The 23,330-nt window shown below is 47.5% G+C and overlaps 1 protein-coding gene across 1 annotated transcript in view; it reads right to left on the bottom strand.

Annotated features, from left to right (window-relative positions):
* JMY (junction mediating and regulatory protein, p53 cofactor) overlaps positions 1–22,757 on the bottom strand; it is a 98,111-nt gene extending 75,354 nt beyond the window's left edge. The window contains exons 1-2 of the mRNA XM_083152285.1: positions 21,698–22,757; positions 6,423–6,596 (exon numbers count right to left, since the gene is read on the bottom strand). Coding sequence (XP_083008411.1) covers positions 6,423–6,596; positions 21,698–22,324 — 801 coding nt within the window. The 5' untranslated portion in view covers positions 22,325–22,757. The remainder of the gene's footprint in view (positions 1–6,422; positions 6,597–21,697) is intronic.
* Between the last annotated feature and the right edge of the window lie 573 nt (positions 22,758–23,330).

Genomic DNA, 23,330 nt, shown 5'->3' with positions numbered 1-23,330 from the left:
ACAGCAGTAAGGAAGACAGTCTTGGAAAGACTTTCAGTGGGCAACCCCCACTTGCGGACCAGTTCTGCAGTAACAAAGTTGCCAGCGGCACCGGAATCAAGAAGCGCGGAGACAGTCTTGAAATGCTGACCAACTTGTAGGGAAACTGGAAGGACACAATCGGTTGCTGATGGAGAGGACTTAATTACTCCTAGCCTACCCTCTCCTTGACGGGCTAGGAGGAGGAGTTTTCCTGACGCTTTGGGCATGCAGAAATTTGATGTGCAGGATCGGCACAATACAGGCAGAGCTGTGCCAACCGTCGACGTCGACGTTCTCCTGGAGACAAGCGGAAACGGTTTATCTCCATTGGTTCTTCTTTGGAGTGGACCGCAGGAGCAGTGGGTAAAGAAGGCGGAGGAGTTGGCACTTTAACTGGAGCGCTCTTGTGACGTTCTATAGCCCTTTCTCGGAAGCGTAGGTCTACTTTAACACACAATGAAATAAGGTCACTTAGACCTGAGGGTAAGTCTCTTGTAGCAAGTTCATCCTTGATACGATCGGATAGACCATGCCAGAAAGCTGCGTATAAGGCCCCATCACACCAGGAGAGTTCAGACGCCAGAATCTGGAACTGGACCAGATATTGCCCGACGGAGCGGGATCCCTGTCTGAGACGGAGGAGTTCAGTGGAGGCAGATGCTGATCGCCCAGGCTCATCGAAGATACGCCGGAATGTTGACACGAAGTCCTTGTAATTGGACAGGATGGCATCAGATCTTTCCCATAAGGGAGATGCCCACTCTAGTGCCGCTCCACACAGGAGGGAGATGATGTAGGCGATCTTGACCCTTTCAGTAGGGAAGTTACTGGGTTGCAGCTCGAAATGAATCTCACACTGATTGAGAAAGCCTCGACAGGTCTTGGGGTTCCCATCATACTTGGTGGGGACAGATAGATGAAGGCGAGGTGCAGCAGCCATTACAGGAGGATGAACGGGACTTGGAAGTTCTCTGACAGGCTCAGGGCCACTGAGAGTGGTCTGTAACTTATCCAGCCGGGAAGACAGATCTTGCAGGCAATGAATCACTTGGCTCTGCGCAGCCTCTTGCTGATCCAAGCGAACAGCCAGTTGCTGTACAGGGCTGGGTGGAGAAGCTTGGTTTGCGGCTGGATCCATTTGGCTAGTGCTTACTGTCACACCAGGGGACTCAGTCGACAAGACTGAGACCTCTGGTGGGGACCTGGACCGGTACCTGAACCGGGGAGGTTGGAGAGGACCCCTGCGCATGAACTGCGCGACAGTGCACCCAGAGCCAATAAGCAGTCAGAGGTAAAAGTACAACCAGATTTATTATGCAGAAGGTTGTAACGGTACAGGCAGTAAAGTATGCAGGAGAAATGACAGTTCATGCAGATTGCAATACTTTACAGGGATGATGAATTGTGGAATCGATGGTGGAACATCGGATGGATATCGGATATGGAGACTGTGGGTCCGGAATGACGGACGGAAGATAGGAGCTTGACTGTGGGTCCGGAATGACGGACGGAAGCTTGACTGTGGGTCCGGAGTGTTGGACTATCGATGGTGGAACATCGGAGATGGATGATGCTGGAGCATCGGAGGACCAGAGTCCTGGAGCTAGGCTGGATCGCTAGGCAGACGAGGCAGGCTCACAGGTGATGGAATAACCTGGACTTCAACAGGAGATGGAATAACCTGGAATACACTGCAGCATGGAAGACAACACCAGCAGAGAGAGACACTTGCACGGAGACAAGGACAGCTGACCATATACAGGAGACAACTGAAGCACTAGCATTGATCTGAGAGCTCCCAGCATACTTATACCCACTGGGTGGCCAGGATTGGCCGGGCAGGTATGACTGGGAGATCAGATCACACAGGATTGGACGGGAATGACATGTGACTGGGAAAACATGGCAGCCCCCATGTCAGGCTATGGCGGGGAAGTATGTTTGTGCACACCATGCTGGATACTGGGAGCAATGGCGGCGGACAGGTGGATTGCCGTGCACTGAGCACTGTCACTGGGGACAAGGAGAGCGGTGCGCCGCGCAGCCGCGGATTCAGCAGCGCTGAGCAGACTGGAGGATGGCAGCGGTGATGGCGCACGGCAGACAGGACGCCGGCAGGGGTGACGTCTGGACCGCAAGCTGAACCTGCGGAGGCACTTAGCCGGTAAGAAAGTCTGTCTGAGAGCTCGGATCGTGACACTGGCAAGTTACAGGGGAAGAGGAGCCAATTAATAACCCCCGATTCTTGTGTGTGTAATGTACCCCTTAAGACTTACAGTGTCCCTGTAGTCCGCTGGAGAGCGCTGAGCTGCACAGGTAACAGAGGTCCCGTTTTGTACAGCAAACTGCAGAGAGAGAGAGCACCACAAAAGCCACCTCACAGCTCAAAAGCTCAGAGAGAAGAGAGAGAAGCAAGCTCCGCCCTCCTCTCTTATGCTGAGGCACGAAATCCAAGCCCTGCCCCAAACAGCCGGCATACTGGAGGGTGCGCTGACGTCACCACCGCGACTCAGCTCTCTCTCTGCCACCGACCATCGCGCTTAATGGCCGCCCCCTGTCTGGCGCACAGCGCCCTTACTTGTCACCGGCGTCCCTGGAGTTCAGGGGAGATAGCCCAGGACCCGCGACGCACACCGCATGCAGCTGCGGGCGGGTCCCCGGAACGGAGGCTCCGGTGGCTGGACAGTGGAGGGAGGCTGCATGCAGGCCCGACCATGTCCCTCCAGGGTCCCACGTCGCAGACAGGCATTCCCAGCCTGTCTGTGTCCAAGTATAAATAAAAAATAAATAAAAAGGAAACAAAAATCCTAGTCTCCTTAGGAGAAATAGCCCGGGAGTCCGACTCCTCCGGGCACTTTTTCTAAGACTGGAGTCTGCTGGGGGATAGCGGGGGGAGGAGCCAGCTGTATTCAAATTTCTTAAAGTGCCGACTCCTCCAATGCACCCACACTATCCCACACGTGTAGACTGCAGTGTCCCCTGCTGCTGGGAGGAGAAAATACAAATATAGTGTTCACTCTAGGACTTTTTATAGGGCAGGGTGCTGCAACCGAAAAGGGTACATTTCCACAGAAAGGGGTATGGCCTTATGACACGCCCCCTTTTCCATCACTTTGGGCTGGTGCCCAATCCACCCCTACATCAGACATTACCTAACCCTTCATATAACATTATTTCTGTGACCACAGTTCTATAGTGTGATTCTGGTAAAAGTGCCATCACCACCAGCAGCTTATACACCAGGCTAGTTATATTTAATGGATGCTACAGGCTACATACATGTGGTAAGATATTACCACCACACGTTGAGAGGTGCACGGCAAAAATTAGGGGCATGGCTTTACCAATAGCACCATAATGTCCATTACACACTATGCTGCACATCGTAATGCCCATTACACATTATTCCGCAAACTGTAATGCCCCTTACATTCTATGCCACAAACCGTAACGCCCATTACACACAACATTGCACACTGTATTGCCTATTACACAATATGCTGCACACTGTATTGCCTATTAAACAATATGCTGCACACTGTATTGCCCATTACACAATAGGCTGCACACTGTATTGCCCATCACACAATAGGCTGCACACTGTATTGCCCATTACACAATATGCTGCACACTGTATTGCCCATTACACAATAGGCTGCACACTGTATTGCCCATTACACAATAGGCTGCACACTGTGATGCCCATTACATATTTTTGTTACATGTAATGCCCCGAGTACTCCTGTTTATAAAAACTTAATGCCCCCAATAGACCCACTTACATTTTGTTCCCAGTCCAGTCCAATTTGTTCCCATCCTCTGCCTTCACTGCTGCTGTGGTGAGAGGAGGAGAGCAGAGCAGTGCAGCAGCGAGAGGTGTGCTCGGTGGGGAGGGAGGAGAGGCAGTTACCCAGCTTCCCTGCTCCGCACTGCTGCCAGCTGTAGGGGGTCCGTCACAAGAGGGATGGGATTGGAGCAGAGGATGTAAGAGGCAGCGTCTGCTCCCAGATGGGGGGGGGGGGTGCGTCCTAGCGCTGCTGCTGGCCCAGGTGGGATGGGGAGGAGAGGCAGCTTCCGTCTCGGGGGTAGCCGCGGCCATGCGCACAGGGCAGCAACAGACCACGGTCCGGAACAGTCGCTGCTACACCGGTTCCCACAAGTCTGATCCCGACTGTCGGACCCCTATACCACACCCCTCAAACCTCACTGTTGGGGTTGGGCCCAGCACCTACGGAGATGCTGGTCTTCCTTCCCCCAAGCTTTCCCTGGCATTGACACCACACGCACTGCTAAAAGGGCAGACAGCGATTTGCCCTTTAAAAATTGGGCAGGGCGCAAAACCCTGCTAAAACAGCCAAGTGGGAAAACTACAAAATATTTCACAAAAACACAGTATAGTACTAGTGGTGGGTGGAGTAATCACTCAACTGAAAGATTAGAGATAAATAAACGGTTACTAGGGCGTGAATACATAGGTTGTGGAGTATGGCGGGAATAAATTAGTAAGCCAAAATAGGAGCACAACATATCTAAGTCCTAATAACCACAATATGAGGTGATCTTCATATTTCTGCATTCTCAGTGCCCCCCCCCCCCCCAAAAAAAAAAATGTGCGTAAAATAAACTGAAAACCTATATGGAGCAGATTCAATTAGTTGTGCATTTATCTGCCGGTTATGCAGTTTCTGCTTGTTCCTCTATAGGCTGCAAGTGGAATCTACCTTCTGCAGTTAACAGTTCCAAGGTCTTCTGCGCAAATATGAATATAGAATACTATATAGTGTACAGAGTAATAAGTACAGAAACCTGTTACTTAGCGGGGGGGAAATGCTGCTGCCTGCTGTGTACAGTGAATAGGTGCTGAGCAAGAATCCCCCATACTTGCAGATAAGTATAAATGCAAGGAGGCATCTTCCATATGTATCCCAATGGCTGTTCTTATAGAACACAGAAGTTCCATAGGAGGGTCCCATTCATACAGGATAAGGACTTTGTGTTAATGAATTCAGATAATGGGTCAAATGTAATAGGGTGTGAGAATCAGAAAGGGAGAGATTATGGGAGAGTTTTCCTATTTGGCAATTACATGGCAAAATCAACCTGGTAATTCAGTGTATTTGATTTGGCCCAATGTCTTATATGCAGGAAACACCACTGGTCATACCTCTGAATGTCTAAACTAGTGCAACAATACTTTTCTGCACTTGGCGCCGTGCAAACAGCATTGCGGCAGGTGCTTAAGTCATAGACGGCTGTGCACTTATTCTCTTTCAGTAAATGGTGGCCCTGTGCCACGCACACTCTGCTGCTGTGGAGGTGTCACGTAAAGTACACAACTCCAGCACGGAAACGGACTGTCAAAAAGCAACAATTGCGCATGGGCCTCTTGTTTGTTAAAACCAGGGCTGTGGCGTCGGAGTCGAAGGCAATTTCGAGTACCTGGAGTCGGAGTCGGCAAACAATGCACCGACTCAGACAATTATAATTAATGGCTTCTCTACTGTAAGAATAAAGACCAATGCATGCAGTGCCTCACGTAACCGCAAAACGAACACGTTAAGTGACCATGAAAAAGCATGCTTTTCATGTGCTTCACTATATGGCACGCAACGCACAATTCGGAGCACCAATACTTATAAATGTATTCTCCCTTGTAGTTTACAACTTATTTCCAACGTTCAATAAGGTTTTCAATACCTCGTTGGTAGAAATCACCTGGTGTAGACTCGAAAAATTAATTCAACCAAGCTCTTCCACCATACGCACAACATCTTTTTGCGCGGATGAAGATCTTGTTTCATGCGCGGGGTCGTTTGTTTACCTTGGCTAAGCCATTCCTTACGCTGGTTCATATTGATGTACAGGCACCATTTTTCGTCGCCAGTAACGATTCGGTAAAGAAATCGTTCCTTGTGTCCATGAATTGAACGGTGACGAGCAAGCAAACCAGCGGAGATTGTGGCTCGTTGATTTTTGTTGTCGTCACAAAGCATGTGGAACTCATGCTCCACACTTCTGAACCTTTCCTATCGAGTGAAGATTCTTCTCTATAGCTAGAAGAGCTTAGAAGGACTTGATGGAACAGCTTCTTGGATTCAACTGTTAGTGTTTATATTTATTTTAAAACCTGCGTGCCTGCTTGTCTGTATGAGGGTAGACATGTGTACATGTTTCTGGAAGAAACTGTCTATCCTAGGTTTTTAAGTGTGGTGCAAGGAATGTATCAAATACATTTGCATATTAATACAGAGGAGTCCGAGTCGAGGAGTCGGGGTCAGAAGTACGAGGAGTCGGAACATTTATCTACCGACTCCACAGCCCTGGTTAAAACACCCCTGTGTAAAGGGTTATTCAAATCTTATATGTATTACATTGTATGGGAGTTGTACATAAATAAATACCTTAATCTGCTGCCTCCTTAACATAGCGAGCTCTCTCATATCTCGGAACGGTTGTAACAGGTATTGATATAGTTCAGTAGTGGCTTCTACAACAGCACTGTAAGCTTCATCCTCCATCTGATACAGCTCCAGCAAGTCAGTCATGCTTTCAGTGACTTTGTGTTTTTCCAGCAACTGCAATAAAACAAGACATGATTAATATATGAGAAAAAGCCGTACATACATATACATTGTACTCTACAGTACAGATGTGTCCACATACATCTAGGGGTACTTGAGTCCCGGGCCTGGACAGAAATGGGGCCCGGGTGGCAGCATTGCTGTTCGTACCGTGCTGCCAGTGTATCAGACTTTTTCAAGAAAAAGTGTCTAGTGCACAACACGCATCGTTGCCGATATTGTAAGGTCTATGGAGGCTCCTTTTACCCCACCCTGCATCCCCCAGCAGCCAGAGAAGTCAGAAGAAGCTGCCTGATACCGAGCTGCAAACGGGAGGAAACAGCAGTGGGAACACAAGGGTCACCAGCCGCACCAATTACCGGCCATTCACGAACTGCCAGCCCACCCAGCACTACACCGACGGCAACCTGAGCTGCACAAGGAAGGACAAGTCAGCGGGGAGTAGAACGGCTGCCCCACGAAATGCCTGTCAGATCATCAAGATGTAGGGACAGCCTAGTACACCCCAAGGACCTTTATCACTAAAAAGAGCTGGAACATTTTTCACAGGTGCCACATCCATTTCTGTTTATTTTAGCCTTACATTATTTTTTTTTATTAATTTATTATATTTTATACTTTATCTAGCTCTCTGCTTACCTATGCACCCCACCTTTCCCCTATGGAGGCCCTGCCCATTTTGTCAGTCCCTGGCCCCGCAATTTGAGATGGCAGCCCTCTGTGTGACTGAAGTCCCTTAAATCAACCCAAAGGTTATGGAGTTGGATTAAATAAGTTAACTGGTTTGTTAGCTTCCAATCACAAAAAAAAAAAAAAAAAACCTCTTTATACAGTAGTTTTGGCCTTTGTGAACACATCAGCACTTTGGACCCCTCATCCTTTATCAAGTGGCATAATTCACAACACAACAATTTAGCAACACAGGTTTTACTTAATAAAGCAATGGGAAAGCTATGTGCAAACAGGATGCAGTTATGAAGCAGGCGGTCCTAACCCCAGGGCTGGAATCCCGACCGGAAACAGAATCGACACACATCACTGGAGATGCCGAAGTAAGTTTGCCAGTGTGTCGCAGTGTTAGGCTGAGAAGGGGATAGGTTTGATTTAGATACTAGTGGGAGTTCGGGTCGGAGGGGGTATGGGAATGTTAAGGTTAGGCTGTGGGGATGGTAAGGCTGCAGGAGGGGCAATTAGACACGAACGAGGATGGTTGTGGTTAGTAGGCTGCGGTGGGAGGAGAGTGTCAGGGTTAGGACCCCCATACACTGCGATTTGGGCCAGATTTCACCCGATTCCTGTGGATCGAGCCAAGAGATCTGGTGAAATCAGGCCAGATAGCATGTGTGACATCCGATCTGATGCATGGTCCCGTGCACATTAAATCGGAGCCGGAGACCATACATGCTGCATGTAAGATACCAGTGGCAGGGAACGCATGCAATCCTGCCACCCGGGAAGGTCCCAGGCGGCTCAAGAGGGATTTGGATGCAATTTCTCTGAGGGGAGAAGTCAAATAGTGTATGGGGGCCTTTAGACTGCATGTAAGGAAGTATGCTTGACCAGCCCCTGTTGGGATTATGTTCCGTGGCTTCTGACTGGTGGCATCCCATCTACCAGTCACACATACTGAATCCATGCAAACGTGTCCATCTTTGTTAGCAGCTAGCAAAGTTCAGTTTCAGATTTTAGGAACCACATACATTGAGCAGATCTTCTGTTACATACACAATTTGTGAATAGCATTTGGCATATCGAATGCTTTTTTTTTTTTTTAATTGTCAATAATACTAATCGCTAGCATTACAATATCTTTTTTTTGCTTATGCATAGCAGAGTGGGTTATCATGGCAAAACTAAGCTAGTGTACCAGTGTGAGATGTGTATAATCTGGGAGTTATAAGGACACATAATAGTTGTCATGGTGACCGCCATTTGTCAAGCCCTGCATAAGAAAGTCATTTTGTGAATTTAGGATAGTTTGTTTATAGTATATGGGCAATAGCCAACCATAGTACAGCGGTTCCCAAACCTTTTTGAACCACTGCGCCCCAGAATATCAGAATATTTTTTCGCGGCACCCCTAGCTCAAAAGTTTCTTGTTGATAAATTCTGAAAAAATATTAAATGAAGTAAATTGTGTTTACATGTCATCCTGAGGATCAATTATGTAGTGAGGAAGCAGATAAGCTTTTGTTTGCGTATATATTTCATGATTTCATGGCGGCTCATTTGCCTATTGCTTTGCCTAGAACGATTATGAGTTTGTCCAAGACCACCAATCCAAGGCACCCCAGGGTGCCTAGGAACACAGTTTGGAAATCACTACCATAGTACAATACAGTGCTGTATACAATGTACATGCGCTATATGTTGTATTTGTTTGTGACTTATGCTTAAACCTGCATTATAGCCCCATTCCAGTACCTGACAAACCTTTACCCATCAGAAGACTAGGCAAGCGCTGCCAAGTGCTGACATTAAATCTGTGAAACAGACCGATTAGTGTGATTTGTAGATTAAAGTACATGCTGTGTTCAGGCTAACTACAGAGCTCAAAGTAGAGTTTGCACACATGCCAAGTGTGCTGGGCATGTGATACTCCTGCTGGGGAATCTGGTACTTTTCATCATGTTGCAGATATGGGATAGCATAAAGAAACCATTCATCAGTTTTAGCGTAGTGGCCTTAACCAATAGTCTTAAGCCCCCTACGCACTACGCAATAAAGGCAGACAACCTGCAGGATAATGATATTGAACAATAACAGTGCCCATTCCAGTGGGTCACTATCGACCCCCTTTTTTTCCTGTACATGTAATCAAATTCTGCTGCTTGTTTAGGACTAGATGTATATAGTTCTGTGTGCACAAACGATGTAACTAAAGTTAAGCCCAGTACAAGACCCATGGGACCACAGATATAGTTAGCGATATCACCGCGGATCAATAACTTGCCAAATTTTTGAGTATATAGCTCTACCTAAAAATAAAAATGTACAGCTCTAAAAATGTATTCCTTCCCACTGAAATACAATCCAAGAATTAGACTTTTTTTTTTTTTTTTTTTTAAAGTCTGGCAATAAACTTTGGGCTTAAATTCAAGTCATAAGGAAGTGAGGCAGGGAAATAGTTACACAACCAACAACAAATGTTGATTGAAGGGGGAGAAAAGGTACTTGTGTATTATCACGGCGCCCCCGATTTCCATCGCAGGGCATTGTACAACCACAAAATCGCATCGCATGCCATATGATCGCATGCGATGAGACGCGATTATACCCGATTTTTAATTGTACAGGCACCCAGATGCCTGATTCCTATGTTAAATGTCCCCCCCCCCCCCCGACCCGATTTTACATTGTACACCCACCCTAATGGGTAATGACTATGTTCAAATGCCCCCCCCCCCCCCATTGTTAACGCCACCCCACTATCAACGTCAACCCGAAGCGTGGCGAGCGCAGCGAGCCAGCTAAGAGCGGCGGTATGCGTCCTCCAACCTTTTCATACCCCCACTATCCACGTCGGTGCTGGAAACGTGGTGAGCGCAGCGAGTCCCGCGAGAGAACGCGTAATATTTGTGAAGTAATGCCCGCCACGCTTCGGGCGCGGTGGCTCGCTGCGCTCGCCACACTATATAAAATCAACTCCATGCTGACGTGTATAGTGGGGGTATGAAAAGGTCGTAGGACGCGTACCGCTCGCCACGCTTCGGGTTGGCATTGATAGTGGGGTGGCGTTAACAATGGGGGGGCATTTAACATTGTCATTACCCATCAGGGTGGGAATACAATTAAAAATCGGGTCTGGGTGGGCATTTAACATTGAAATCGCATCGCATCCCATGCCATTATATGGCATAATATGATGGCATGCGGTGCGACGCAATATTAACATTGTACAATATTAACATTGTACACTCATCCCGGGAAAAGCCTTAAATCGGGTCCATCGCATGCCATCGCATAACTTAATTAGTGGTATGCGATGCGATGGGCGCCGTGATAATACACAAGTACCGGAGAAAATAATGGATTTTATACCAGCTTTCTATGACTTTACTGAGCAGAAATATTGCATTTACCCCACGTGTCCGTAACAATGAAAAATGTCATATGCCACGATACAAAAATGGTATATTCCACGATACAAAAAAGCTAGCTAGCAGGGTTGAAATGCCTAGACAAAGTCCTGGGATTTTTGGCCCGGGACCCAGTCACACCAGGACTAAACCCGGGTCGACCCGAGAATCTAGGCTGGTGTGAGAGGGGTCAACCCAAGAATGCGCGGTAGAATTCCGGGACAGAATTCCCGGGTATGACCCTGCATTTTCAGTGGTTTCTGACTACTGACTTACAGGGGTCAATACACACAAAAAAATATAGATTTTTTTTAATATGGTCCAGCAACCAGGGCTGCCCACTCCACATGAATTGACCCTTTATCATTTGAAATCGTTCAGTGTGTATGCACTACAGTATGTCGTTCATTCTGCAGCCCTGTACTTTTCTAGACACAAAATAAAATATATATCCAAAGCATTCTCAACTTTATGTATATTTTTATAAAACAAAAAGTAGATTGTGCTCATCATTTGCATTTACTATAAGTCACCCGTACATTCCATGGTGCAAATTAGCAATGTGCCATGCACATAATCATGTACCCAGCACATAGCAATAGCAACATCTCATCGGTACATAATCATGTACCCAGCACATAGCAATAGCAACATCTCATCGGTACATAATCATGTACCCAGCACATAGCAATAGCAACATCTCATCGGAAATAGAACTCCCATCTTAGTAAATTTCCCCCAGAGAGTAAAACTTTAACAAGGATACCTGAGCAACAGACGCTTCCATACAGCCACAGCCTGACCAAGCATAGATGAAATACCACCCCCAGAGCTAGAAGTATGACATGGCCATCTCTGCCACCTTCTCACATTACCCATGGTTTCTATGGCTTGTCACTTGTTATTGTGTTAGTAAACAATTAGCAGCGGGTTAGAAGTTTTGAGGTGGACTCCTAGTAAACAGCGATATTAACAGGTGATATCAGATGTGCTAGGCGATGGGACTGCACACTCCAATTACAGATAACTGGAGGAAGAAACAAGGAGGAGCCCTTGTCCTGCATAACAGCAGATTTCAATATAAAGTAGTCTACACCAGGGTTGCCGGCCCTCCCGGAATTCCCGGGAGTCTCCCGAAAATCGGGTCCCCCTCCCGGCCCCCCGGAAGGGTGGGCAACCCTCCCGGAATCTGGGGGACCCCCCTGAGCCCCCCGAATTGCGGCATGTAAATGCCGCAATCCGCGGGTCTCAGAGGAGGGGCGGAGCTAAAATGGCACAATCGTGAAATTTTAGCCCCGCCCCCTCCACGGTGATCAGTAATTTCTCCTATTACCTGTAATGGGGGCGGGGCTTAATGACGTCACGGTCAAGCCCCGCCCCCGATCGGGTAAGGAAAGTCTCCTCTCCGGGCTTCTCCCGGAGAGGAGCATTTAAAAGTCGGCAACCCTCCTGGTCTACACATGGGGAGATGATCATTGTTAGGAATGCTAGATCATTCAGCAAACAGTGCTGCACAGCAATGTGGTGCTAAGCGATCCGTCAGGGTCAGTGTGCTCTGGGAGAATACTGGCCCTGACCTCGCTGACCCAAGCAATTAACTAATTGTACTGTATCAGCATGCTGGATATGAAATCGCCGGGGCGATAGCAACGTGCAATGCACCTACACATGGAGCGATGTAGGGGTATTTTCTAAGCGATCTAGTGAGATCACATGCCTGTGTCCACTAACATGTGTAGGCCCCATTGCATAGAAAGATCGCAGACTACTTGCTATGTGGAATTCACATACGCTCAGCTCTCTGCACTACCTCCCACTTCCCCTTATTCTAGCAATATAAAAGGACTGAACATTTGTGGAAACTTGGTAAACAAGGCAGAATCACTGAGGATTACATCCCACAAAAGCTATTTGAAGGAACTACTGAACTCCCACCTCTATACAGATCTCATTGTAGTATTCCACATTTGTTCTGCCGCCCCCTGAACACAACAGGTATTAATGTTACCTTCTTAGTTGCTGCAGCTGTACTCACATAGGCAAACTGAGAGTCTGACCATGGCCAAAGCTGCACCAACTAATACATTATACAAGGATTGAAGAAATCCCCACACATTCTCATACCCATCTCCAGTACCAGATCATAGTAAGCCATAACATAATGCTACCAATTTATAATAACTCATACCATATTGCCTCAGTTCATAATATGCAACATAGAAATGCTCCCATATTCTTTACCACACTCCTATGGACTGCACTTATTGGCATATCATAGTGTCATTTCTAACAGTACTCAGAAAACAGAACAATACACCTTTAAAGCTCCATCCCCCAACCATTGCAATGGACACTCCCTTGGCTTCCTCTCTCCAGTTCCCTAAAGGGGCGTACACATTTTGAGATGTGGGCTAACCTACTGTGCTAAGCGATCTATGAAGGTGATTTCCCTTGAACTCCCGATGTCTAGATCGCCCTATACACACATTGCAATGTGTTAACTCAGCTAACTCGCAAGGCGATCAAACTAGATTTTAACTGCATGCACTAAAGATCTGAGCCGGGGATGGCAATGCGCAGTCCATCACTATGGGGTGTACTCACGGAGCAACCTGCCCGTTTTTAAAACCTCAAAATGCACCCTGCCCTTTTTGTGTGTGGCATTACCCCTGACATGCCTCTGAGAACTTTCGGTGTGTGTCATCATGTGTAATGGGTATTATTGTGTGTGGTATAATGTGTAAGAGGAGGTGGACTCCTAGTGAACAGCGATAGCAACAGGTGATATCAGATGTGCTAGGCGAGGTGGTGGGACTGCACACTCCAGATAACTGGAGGAAGAAACAAGGAGTGGCCCTTGTCCTGCATAACAGCAGATTTCAATTGTAACTCTATAAAATATAAAGGGGCCTACACATGGGGAGATGATCATTGTTAGGAATGCTAGATCATTCAGCAAACCGTGTTGCACAGCTGGTCCTCAAGATCTACTAACAGTCCATGTTTTCCAGATCACCTGTGGATTTCTAGAATATGTTGGTTAGTATATGAATGCAGCACATGTTTGAATATGTGACAATTTGTAATGACTGCACCTGTGCACCAGCTAGGTTGTCTGGAAAACGTGAGAGGTTAGTAGGTCTCGCGGACCAGAGGCCAGGCCTGCTCTACAGTAGCCAAATTTGAAACTTTTACAAATCATCTATAGCCCTATTCCATCAACCTTTCTGTTCCCCCTTTTGGATTTTCTGACAAGAGATTGTCACTCCATGCATATGACAATCTCCCATATTGTGCATGTCTGGGCCGTAGGGTAGGGTGGCAAGATGCAAACCATGTCTTAGAAAAAAAGAGCTCTCAATATCACCTCAATTTTGCAGGAATAGGGCTGATCGCAAATTATGTGGAAAACACGTTACAGCCCAATGAGATAAAGGATAAGTGCAATGACAACGGCACTCCTAACCCAAGGCACACCATACCTACGGTGCCACATGCTGGAGGCAGCTTCCTGTTTTGAGGCGGATTCTCTTCAGCTACGGCAATGGCTATAGTCAGGATAGGGGGCATAATGTATAACAAGCACTAAAACTGCTGGCTTCCTTTGAAAAGCTGAAGACGACTTTCACCTCCAATATAACAACACATCTAATTCAACCGGAGAAAGGCTTCAGAATGAAAAATGATTCTCAGTCTTGGAATGGTTCAATCAGGGCCTAGAACTCAGACCACACAAATCTAACCTCATTATGCCACGCGGTGGTAGATGCCTGCTGTGAGTGTGTTGAGAGATCCTGTGCAGCTCAGATAGCATACAGCTTCTTTTTTTTCTGCTGAAAATACATCATGGTTGCAATGAGTTGGGACAAGGTGCACCAAGAGTCTCCAAGAGGACAAGGTGCACCAATGCGATATATGACCTGTATGCATATTGTATACATAAGTGTGCAACTGTCACAGCTGCTGCATTGTGGTACTTCAGATTCAGAGACTAATGCTGGCCACACATCAGACCAACTTTTCTCCAACCAACCAACTAGTTGGTTGGATGGAATAAAAATCTGGTACTGGATAGGAGCAAATGTAATTTGTAATGAAGTCATTTGTTTCTCAAATCTAAAAATGGACAACAACTGTCACTCAGACAATGTACTGTAGTTGGACCGATTTGATTTAAACAATTTCACTGAATGTTTTTGACCATTCTCCTGAGTTTGTAAGAGAATTGCTTATTGTCATTTGCACCCATACAGTACCAGATTTTCAGTCCAACCAACCAACTAGTTGGATGGTTGGAGGAAAGTTGGTCTGATGTGTGGCCAGCATAAGTCACACACAGATATATACAGATGTAGCCATGTTCAACGTTGTGGCTGGCCACTAGTGCATGTTCGGGGCGCCAAATTCGCACCCACAGCATGGAATCACCATGCTGAGATATTGCCGCTCAACATGTTTCCATGAACTGTGGGAGTGAGTTAGAAGCACACGCATGGCAACAGAATCACACCAATCGCTCGAAGAGTCACACGTGACGACTGTCGCGGCAACTAGGAACATGGCCACATTGTAGCACTTTGTGTACAGATTCAGAGACTCACAAGCACACATTATACAAACAGGTGTCATATCAAATTAATCAGTGCAGACTCCTTGTGCATCCCAGTCATGTTGCATTGCGTATAAAATGCATTTTCAGCAGAAAAAAAACACCCAATGCTAGAGGATTCTCAAACGATACTGATGAGGAACCAGTGGCTGTAGCAAAGATGTATGAAACACATACCTATATGCCATGTTTTGGCCTGGTGCCGCACTACACCTTACAATGCAACAATAACAATATTTATAATAATTCACATTGAACGTCAGTGTTTAGAGTACAATGTGTGCAGAAGGAGCTGCAGAAGAGCTTTTCGATAATGTACTTTATTGGCTGAAAATATATGGCTTTCAAAAGCTCCCAGCTGACAGAGTGAATCTGTATCTGAACACAGTGTTCAGAAGATGAAGCGTGCATGGAGGGAAAGAGGGGAAAATACTCAAAGGCCCAGCGTGATAAAGAGATCCAGCAATACTCAGTCAGCCAGCCAGCCAACTAAAAACAGCTATAGAGGCTTTGGGAAAATACAGGATAGCCATGTACTTTTTAAATGAAGGCCTGAACCAAGTAAAAAAACTTTTGGCAGGTGTAGAATCTTGCAGGGTAACACAAGGTAACTGGAGCACACAATGGACAGAACATAGAAGAGCAGATACCCCAAGAGACACAAGTAAGGAGTCATGGAGCTTTGTATGTGCAAGTACGGTTAAGGGTGTATTCCATAAGTTAAAAATTGATGTATAATATTACAGGAGGTCCGTACGATGTCTGCTGTAGTCTGGTTGTACGGATATCACTCTCGCTGGCAGGGTGTTGACAAAAGATACTGCCTAGTACTGGAAGTAATAAAACACCCCTTTGGCAGGAAAGCATGGCTCGCCAATAGAAGAAATACTAATAACTATAATCAATGCTGCAGCATCTGTCCTTTGGCAACACATTGCTGGCCGGAGAGTATGTCATGACTCAGGGGTGAATTCAATATTTTTTCTTGTGCTTTAGCTCTTATCTAGTTTTATTGCATTCTTGCACCCGAATGAGAGGCAGCTACAATGTATAGAAAACTGCATTTCCAACTTAGTTGGGTATTCAATAAGCCAATTTTTTTGGCTAGCAGAAAAAAAAAAAAAAAAAAAAAAGAACTTTCCTTATTCAATTGCATCCATTTTCGGATAGTTGCTGCCAATGCAGTGTCCCTTCTGTAAAAAGAGGAGGAAGCTGCATAGGTGGAATATTGTCAAAAACATGTGTGGATCGGTAAGTAAATCGCTGATCCACGTGTTTTCCGACAATGCTGATTTATTCAACAGTTGAAAAATTGGCAATTTCATTGAATAGGTTGAATGTAGAGAGAACAGAGTTTTCGACTATCGGAAAGTACGGCACTAATTAAAAACCCCTCTTAGAAGGAATGCCATACCCTGGTAATTAGCATCTGTAAGCATTAGCTAAACAGGTTGAGGGGTAAATGTATGAAGCAGTGATGAGGGAAGAGAAGTGATAAAATGCCTGGTACTTTATCACCGGCCAATCAGCTCCTAACTGTCCCTTTTTAAACCCAGCCTGTAACTTAAAAGTCAGGAGCTGATTGCCTGGTACCTTATCACCGGCCACTTTATCACTTCTTCATACATCTACCCCTGAATGAGCTACATAGGCTGTAAGCCGGTAGGTGCGAACCACTGTACATGATAAAATGACCTTCTACAACTTCCTTTCTCCCCTCGTCCTGCCCTATATTAGCTTATATACTGCTATCAGTAACTATTGAGCTGAATGGTTACATAGCCAAATACAGCATATTCATGTGGGACAAGTGAGCAATTTGAGCAAGAGGAAGTTCTGAGTAGATTGTGGTGGAATTGTGGAGCAAATGAAGGACATGTGGGTGCATTTCGGTATGAGTGTTGGGGCTGTGCTAGAATAGCACTGTAATTATTTTTCGGTATCCGGTCCCTGGCTCAACAATGTGTAGGTTGACAGTCTCTAGGTCGACCACTAATGGCCCACAGTCACCAGGTTGACACCTACAAATTGTCGACAATGACAGAAGGTCAACACAAGCTGAAGGTCGATAATCAAAGGCTCGACAAGAATTTGGTACTTGTGAGTTATCCGGGCTGCCGATTTTGTCCTTAAGTTTGGGTAACTTAAGGACACCCGACCGACGCGATGCCCACGATTTAGCTCCAAATCGGGGGCATCGCGTCGGTCGTGGCCGTTATAAGGGGCCGCGACGCGATGCCCCCGATTTCCCATAGACAGTAATGTTAAAAGACACGATATCGGGGGCATCGCGTCGGTCGTGGCCGTTATAAGGGGCCGCGACGCGATGCCCACGATTTCCCATAGACAGTAATGTTAAAAGACGCGATGGACCCGATTTCCCATAGACAGCAATGTTAAAATAAAATTACAATGTGAAATTGGGCAATATGTTTTTAAAAAAAATGTTTCATGGCCCCCCACCACCGTTAACGCCACCCCGAAGTGTGGCGAGCGCAGCGAGCCCGCGAGGGGCGGCGGTACGCGTTTTCCGACCTTTTCATGCCCTACTATCCACTAGGGCGTGGAGTGAGAATAGAATAGTGTGGCGAGCGCAGCGAGCCACCGAGCCCGAAGCGTGGCGAGCGCAGCGAGCCCCGCGAGGGGACGCGGACACCTGTGAAGCCCGCAAGGGCACGCGGATACCTGTGAAGCCCGCAAGGGCACGCGGATACCTGTGAAGGTGTCCGCGTCCCCTCGCCACGCTTCGGGCTCGGTGGCTCGCTGCGCTCGCCACACTATTCTATTCTCACTCCACGCCCTAGTGGATAGTAGGGCATGAAAAGGTCGGAGGACGCGTACCGCTGCGCTCGCCACGCTTCGGGTTGGCGTCAATAGCGGGGTGGCGTTAACGGTGGTGGGGGGCCATGAAACATTTTTTTTAAAAACATATTGGCCAATGTCACATTGTAATTTTATTTTAACATTGCTGTCTATGGGAAATCGGGTCCATCGCGTCTTTTAACATTACTGTCTATGGGAAATCGTGTCGGAAATCGGGTCCATCGCGTCTTTTAACATTACTGTCTATGGGAAATCGTGGGCATCGCGTCGCGGCTCCTTATAACGGCCACGACCGACGCGATGCCCCCGATTTCGGGCGCGATGAAAAAATCGGCAGCCCGGATAACTCACAAGTACCGAATTTTTCAGTTGTTTATTTTGTTTAGACTGACTTGGTTCATACTTTACTATACAAGTGGACATAAAGGGAGACTATAATTGTGTGCCAAGCGCAGTCACGAAACATGGACGAGCACAGCAAGCCATTTGAGGGGACGCGGTACACTTATACGTTGTCCATATCAACATATGTCGGCACAGACGCCAAAAATACTGCAAATAGCTTGTGTCAACCTTTTGTGTGTCGATTATGTTCATGTCGACCTTCTGTCAATGTAGACTGTTTTAGGTGTCGACCATTAGCTTAACATTTCTACTCATTTTAAAGCCATTATTTATTGTATTATTCCTCTTTTCCACTGCCACAATAACACAGGCCATTGCCAAGTCATTCTGGATCACAGCTCAGTGTAAAAGTTACCTGGAAATCTGACCTGGGTAGCTACGAGAACTGGACTATAAACTGCAATGCAAACGGGCAATCTTGGCTTGTGAGCTAGGTCATGTTACATGACCAATGGAACACATCATGTGACCCGCGACGGCAAGGTCGGTGGGACACTAATTTCACTATCCATGTCACCACTGGTTGCCTTTAGTAAAAAGGTAGGAAGTGAAGGGAGCCCGCGAGGGTATATTTTGTGTGTCCTGTTGGCTACATTCATGCTCCCCCTGCCCTCCCGGGTAATATGGTATGTCCCGTCAGCCGGGACATTTACTAAAGAGGATTAATATCCAACCCTATGGAAAGAAGTCAGGTCACCGGCGCTTGGAGATGATGTAATCTGCAAGCACCAGCACAAAAAAAGACTACATACAGGTGCAATGTAAATGGGGCAGAACCAGGAATAACCTGGGTTGTAGGTGAAGTGTTAACAGGGTTGGAACAGTGTTCAAAAACGTATATGTACACACGGTGCGATATGGCTTCCCGATATAGTGAACATCGGAAGCCATATCACATGCTGATTGTGTGCTTTTTTAGGGCTTGCGAGCCCGATGCGCTGCCGATGCGCGCTCCCGTGTGAGTGAACATCGGCAGTCAAATAGAGAGGGTAGCCAAGACTATATAGTGCAGATCTGCACTATATAGTCAAAATTGTGCCTCTGCATGCATGCCGTGCTATGCGATCTGATCGTATCGGGACTCGCATAGCACGGCATATCTACCGTGTGTACACACCATTAGTTTGGACCCAGGATTTTTATGGAAAAGAGTGTCTCACTTGATTAATGGTTTAGCTCATATTCAGTACTATTAATATGCTTTCTTTTCTACAGTGGAGATCTTTATTAACTTTTACAAAGTGGGGGGTGGGGACAGGCAGTGGTATACAATGTACAGTGAATGAGCCCTTAGTAAGTACAGCAAGGTGGAAACAGTATGCAGAAGAAGCCAAGAGTAACCAAAATGACTCCCCTGCATGAAAGTGTGGTGAAATTTATTTTGGAAAAGTCTTATTATGATATTATGACGTATTAAGGCAACATGAATAGCCCAACATGTAGAAAACTGAAATGAACACAGTGAAGTAACACCAGATTAGTCTGTGAGATCACCTCATTAATGCGGGGAACATTAAGCATGATCAATGTGCCATTGATATGAATTAAAACACAAGCCAAGTTGTCAACAACAAAAATGCAAATACAGAACAATCCCAGCACATTCATTTCAGACTGCAGCAATGGCTTACAGTGGGCCCTCTGTTCTGAGCAATCCACATGGATTTAACATACCAGCTGTATGTTATGAGGATATTAAACATAAAAATAAGGGATACAAATAGAAAACCGTGTGCTATACAACAATAACAGTTACTTATTGATGCTCCAATGTGCAGCAGGGTATGTGGGAGCTACAGAATTAACGGTCTATTTACTGGATGAATATTACAGTAACTCCAAATTGCTGCATAAACAACCACACTGGTGTGATGGACTTTGAATCTAGGAATATTACTAGATGAAGCAATAGCTGTACGGGATACATAGACGAATGTCTGACTGTACATATGGATAGAGCAGGGATGGGGAACATTCGGCCCTCCAGCTGTTGTGGAACTACACATCCCAGCATGCCTTGTTACAGTTTTGCTATGTGACCAGGCTACAACTGTTGCAGGGCATGCTGGGATGTCTAGTTCCACAACAGCTGGAGGGCCGAAGGTTCCCCATCCCTGGGATAGAGGGTAAGTGGTTTCCCAAGACACAGACAGACAACTCCCCCGCTGTAGATCACAGGTAAGGTTCGGGAATGAAGAAACTGATAATAAATCAATACAGCATTTCAATCATCAAGACTTTAGGAATATTCAATGCTTATGAATGGATGACTTCAGGGCTGACCTGGAGGCCATCGAAATTGATTCAATATCAACATCCAATGGGGTGACGGCAACAGCTGCCCAAGAGGGAGGGCTCTCCTATCTATCAGACAGAAATACACTTGTCTGCTGCGGGGCCACACACCGGGATCAAATCAAGATCAAATGCAATGTACATGAGCTATATAGTCCAAAATGAATAGAAAGTAACCCTGAATCGCACCTTGGGTGCACTACTTTAAAGTTTCCTAACACTAGTACAATATGGCCCTTTTAAACACAATTTCAACCCATCGAGACAATAAATTGTGCGGAAAAAAAATATCATATCGTAAGTCATTTATTTCCCATTCTAATCCATTGCGGAGAGCGCGACGGCTGCCACAAGGATATGTCGCATCCTGGGCTAGGGAATGACATCGCATACGATACATCGTATGGATGAATCATATGTGATCCTAGTGGCCGGGAAGTTACCGAGGTGCAAGGCGGCATTTGATCCCTAGGCTAGTGTATGGCGGCCTTTACTTTTGTAACGGACAAAATGACAGGGGGTGCATTACGCTGCACTTACATTAGAAGGGGACAAACATTATTCTTAAAGTATTAAATTCGTTATAGATAATTAAGACATTAAAATACATCTACATGATAGACAGTAAAAGGCAGATAGAAGAATAGAGATGGGGGTGCTAGGGTACAGCAGGTTTAGCGGACCTCACACAATGGTTTAATTGAAACATCAGTCTTTGTGGTTGACTCATATGTGCTGAAGAATAGATATCCTTAAAACCTGGCCTCTTGCAGTGCCTTGAGGGCATTTGGACAACAATATAATGCAAGAACCTGCGGTGGCCATAGTAACCGCTGAGTGACACAGGATCCCTCCCCTGCGCCCACAGGATCGCCCCCGCGTACCTCTTGCAGCCTCCGCCGGGATCTCTGCAGCACCTCCTCGTAGCCCTTGTGCTTCAGCTCGCTCAGGCTCTCGTAGTACTCCTCCGGGTCGTCGCTCTCGGTGAACAGCACCTGGGAAAGGATCTTCCACCCGCACAAGTCCAGCGCATGGCCCAGGTAGAGCTGCAGCCGGCAGCACAGTTCCTCCACCTCCCGCTGTCCCAGCTCCGGGGCCCCGAACAGCACGGACCACATTCCGGAGGGCTCTTCGGGGAAGGCGGGCAGGCAGGGCTCCAGCTCCCCGCTGACGGAGCACAGCTGCTGGTGCACGGCCCGCAGGTCCTGGAAGGAGAAGAGGCCGGCCCAGCTACACTCCTCCTCCGGCTCCCGGGCCGGGCTCCCCGCCTGCGCGGTGTCCCCCTGCCGTGTCGGGCTGATCTCCGCCGCTCCATGCCGGCCAGGGCTGGCGCCTTTGTCCGCACTGCGCTGGCGCTGAGCGGTCCGGTTATGGCAGGTGATGGCGAACTTGCCCTCCACCTCATTCCACGCCACGATGAAGACGAACTTGTGCCTCTCCCTCTCCTCGAATACGTTGGGCCTCACGGCCACCCAGTCCGCCTCCAGCGTGTCCTCCAGGCTGAAAGACATGTCCCCGCCTGCCGGGCCCCCGGCGCTCACCCGCTGCCTCCTCACCGGACTAGCCGTGTGCCTGCGCGCTGGCTGGCGGAGGGATTCCTGAGGCTGGTGCTGTGCTCGGTGGCTTCTGCGGCCGGATCTCTCTCTCTCCCACTGGCCCCTATTGTTGTTCTTGTCATCAGCGGCCTCGCTCGGCGGTCACGTGACGCGGCGCTTTGTTGACAGTCACCGGGCAGCTACCCCGCTGCCCCCCCGCTCGCCTCATCACCGGCGGCCGCATCACCTCCCCGGGCTTCGTCCACCCGCCCTGATCTGTCTCCTCCGTCCGCGGCGGCCTCGCTCAATCCCTCTCTGTGTCTCAGGACGATAGGGACAACAAAGCAAAGCTGTCAGCAGCAGAAGGGCCGGCGTTTGTGACGTCAGGACCGCTAGAGGAACGTAAACATGCGCACGTGTCAGAGACGGGAGCGCGCCAGTCAGTCGTCAGGCTGTGCGCGCGCCAGTCTGATCCAAGAGTTCTTTGTTGTTGCTCTCCCCAACTTCCTCCTCCGATAGTGTCCTGTCTAGTAGCAGCGTGTGACTGTGTGATTGTGGAGGAAATGTATTACATGTGCAGAAGGGTCTGCTGGGCTTAGCATACCAGTAGTTAAACAGTACCCAGTGTGGGCAGGAGGGTCTTATAATGACAGCGACACAGGCACTAACTTGACACTATTAGGGAATTCGCAAAGGATGCTATTATTATCTTGTTCAAGTTCAGAACGGTTGTGGTATACGGGGCGACGGGGTTTAGAGCGATTATGGCAGGGCCGAAACTAGGGTTTCCGGCGCCCGGGGCAAGGCAGTCTTTTGGTGCCCCCCCCCACTCTAGTGATGCTGCGCGCCTCCGGCGCGCCGAAATTTTCGGGGGGCGTGGCCTAATTTGGGGCGTGGCCTATAATCGCTGCTCCCCCGCGAGGCCACGCCCCCATTTTGCCGCTATGGGGGCATGACCCAGAGGCTCTGTGAGCCTCTAGCC

This window comes from Crinia signifera, chromosome 1 (assembly GCF_055691185.1).
Source record: "Crinia signifera chromosome 1, ASM5569118v1, whole genome shotgun sequence".
Lineage (NCBI taxonomy): Eukaryota > Metazoa > Chordata > Amphibia > Anura > Myobatrachidae > Crinia > Crinia signifera.
This window is presented reverse-complemented; position numbering and strand designations above follow the sequence as displayed.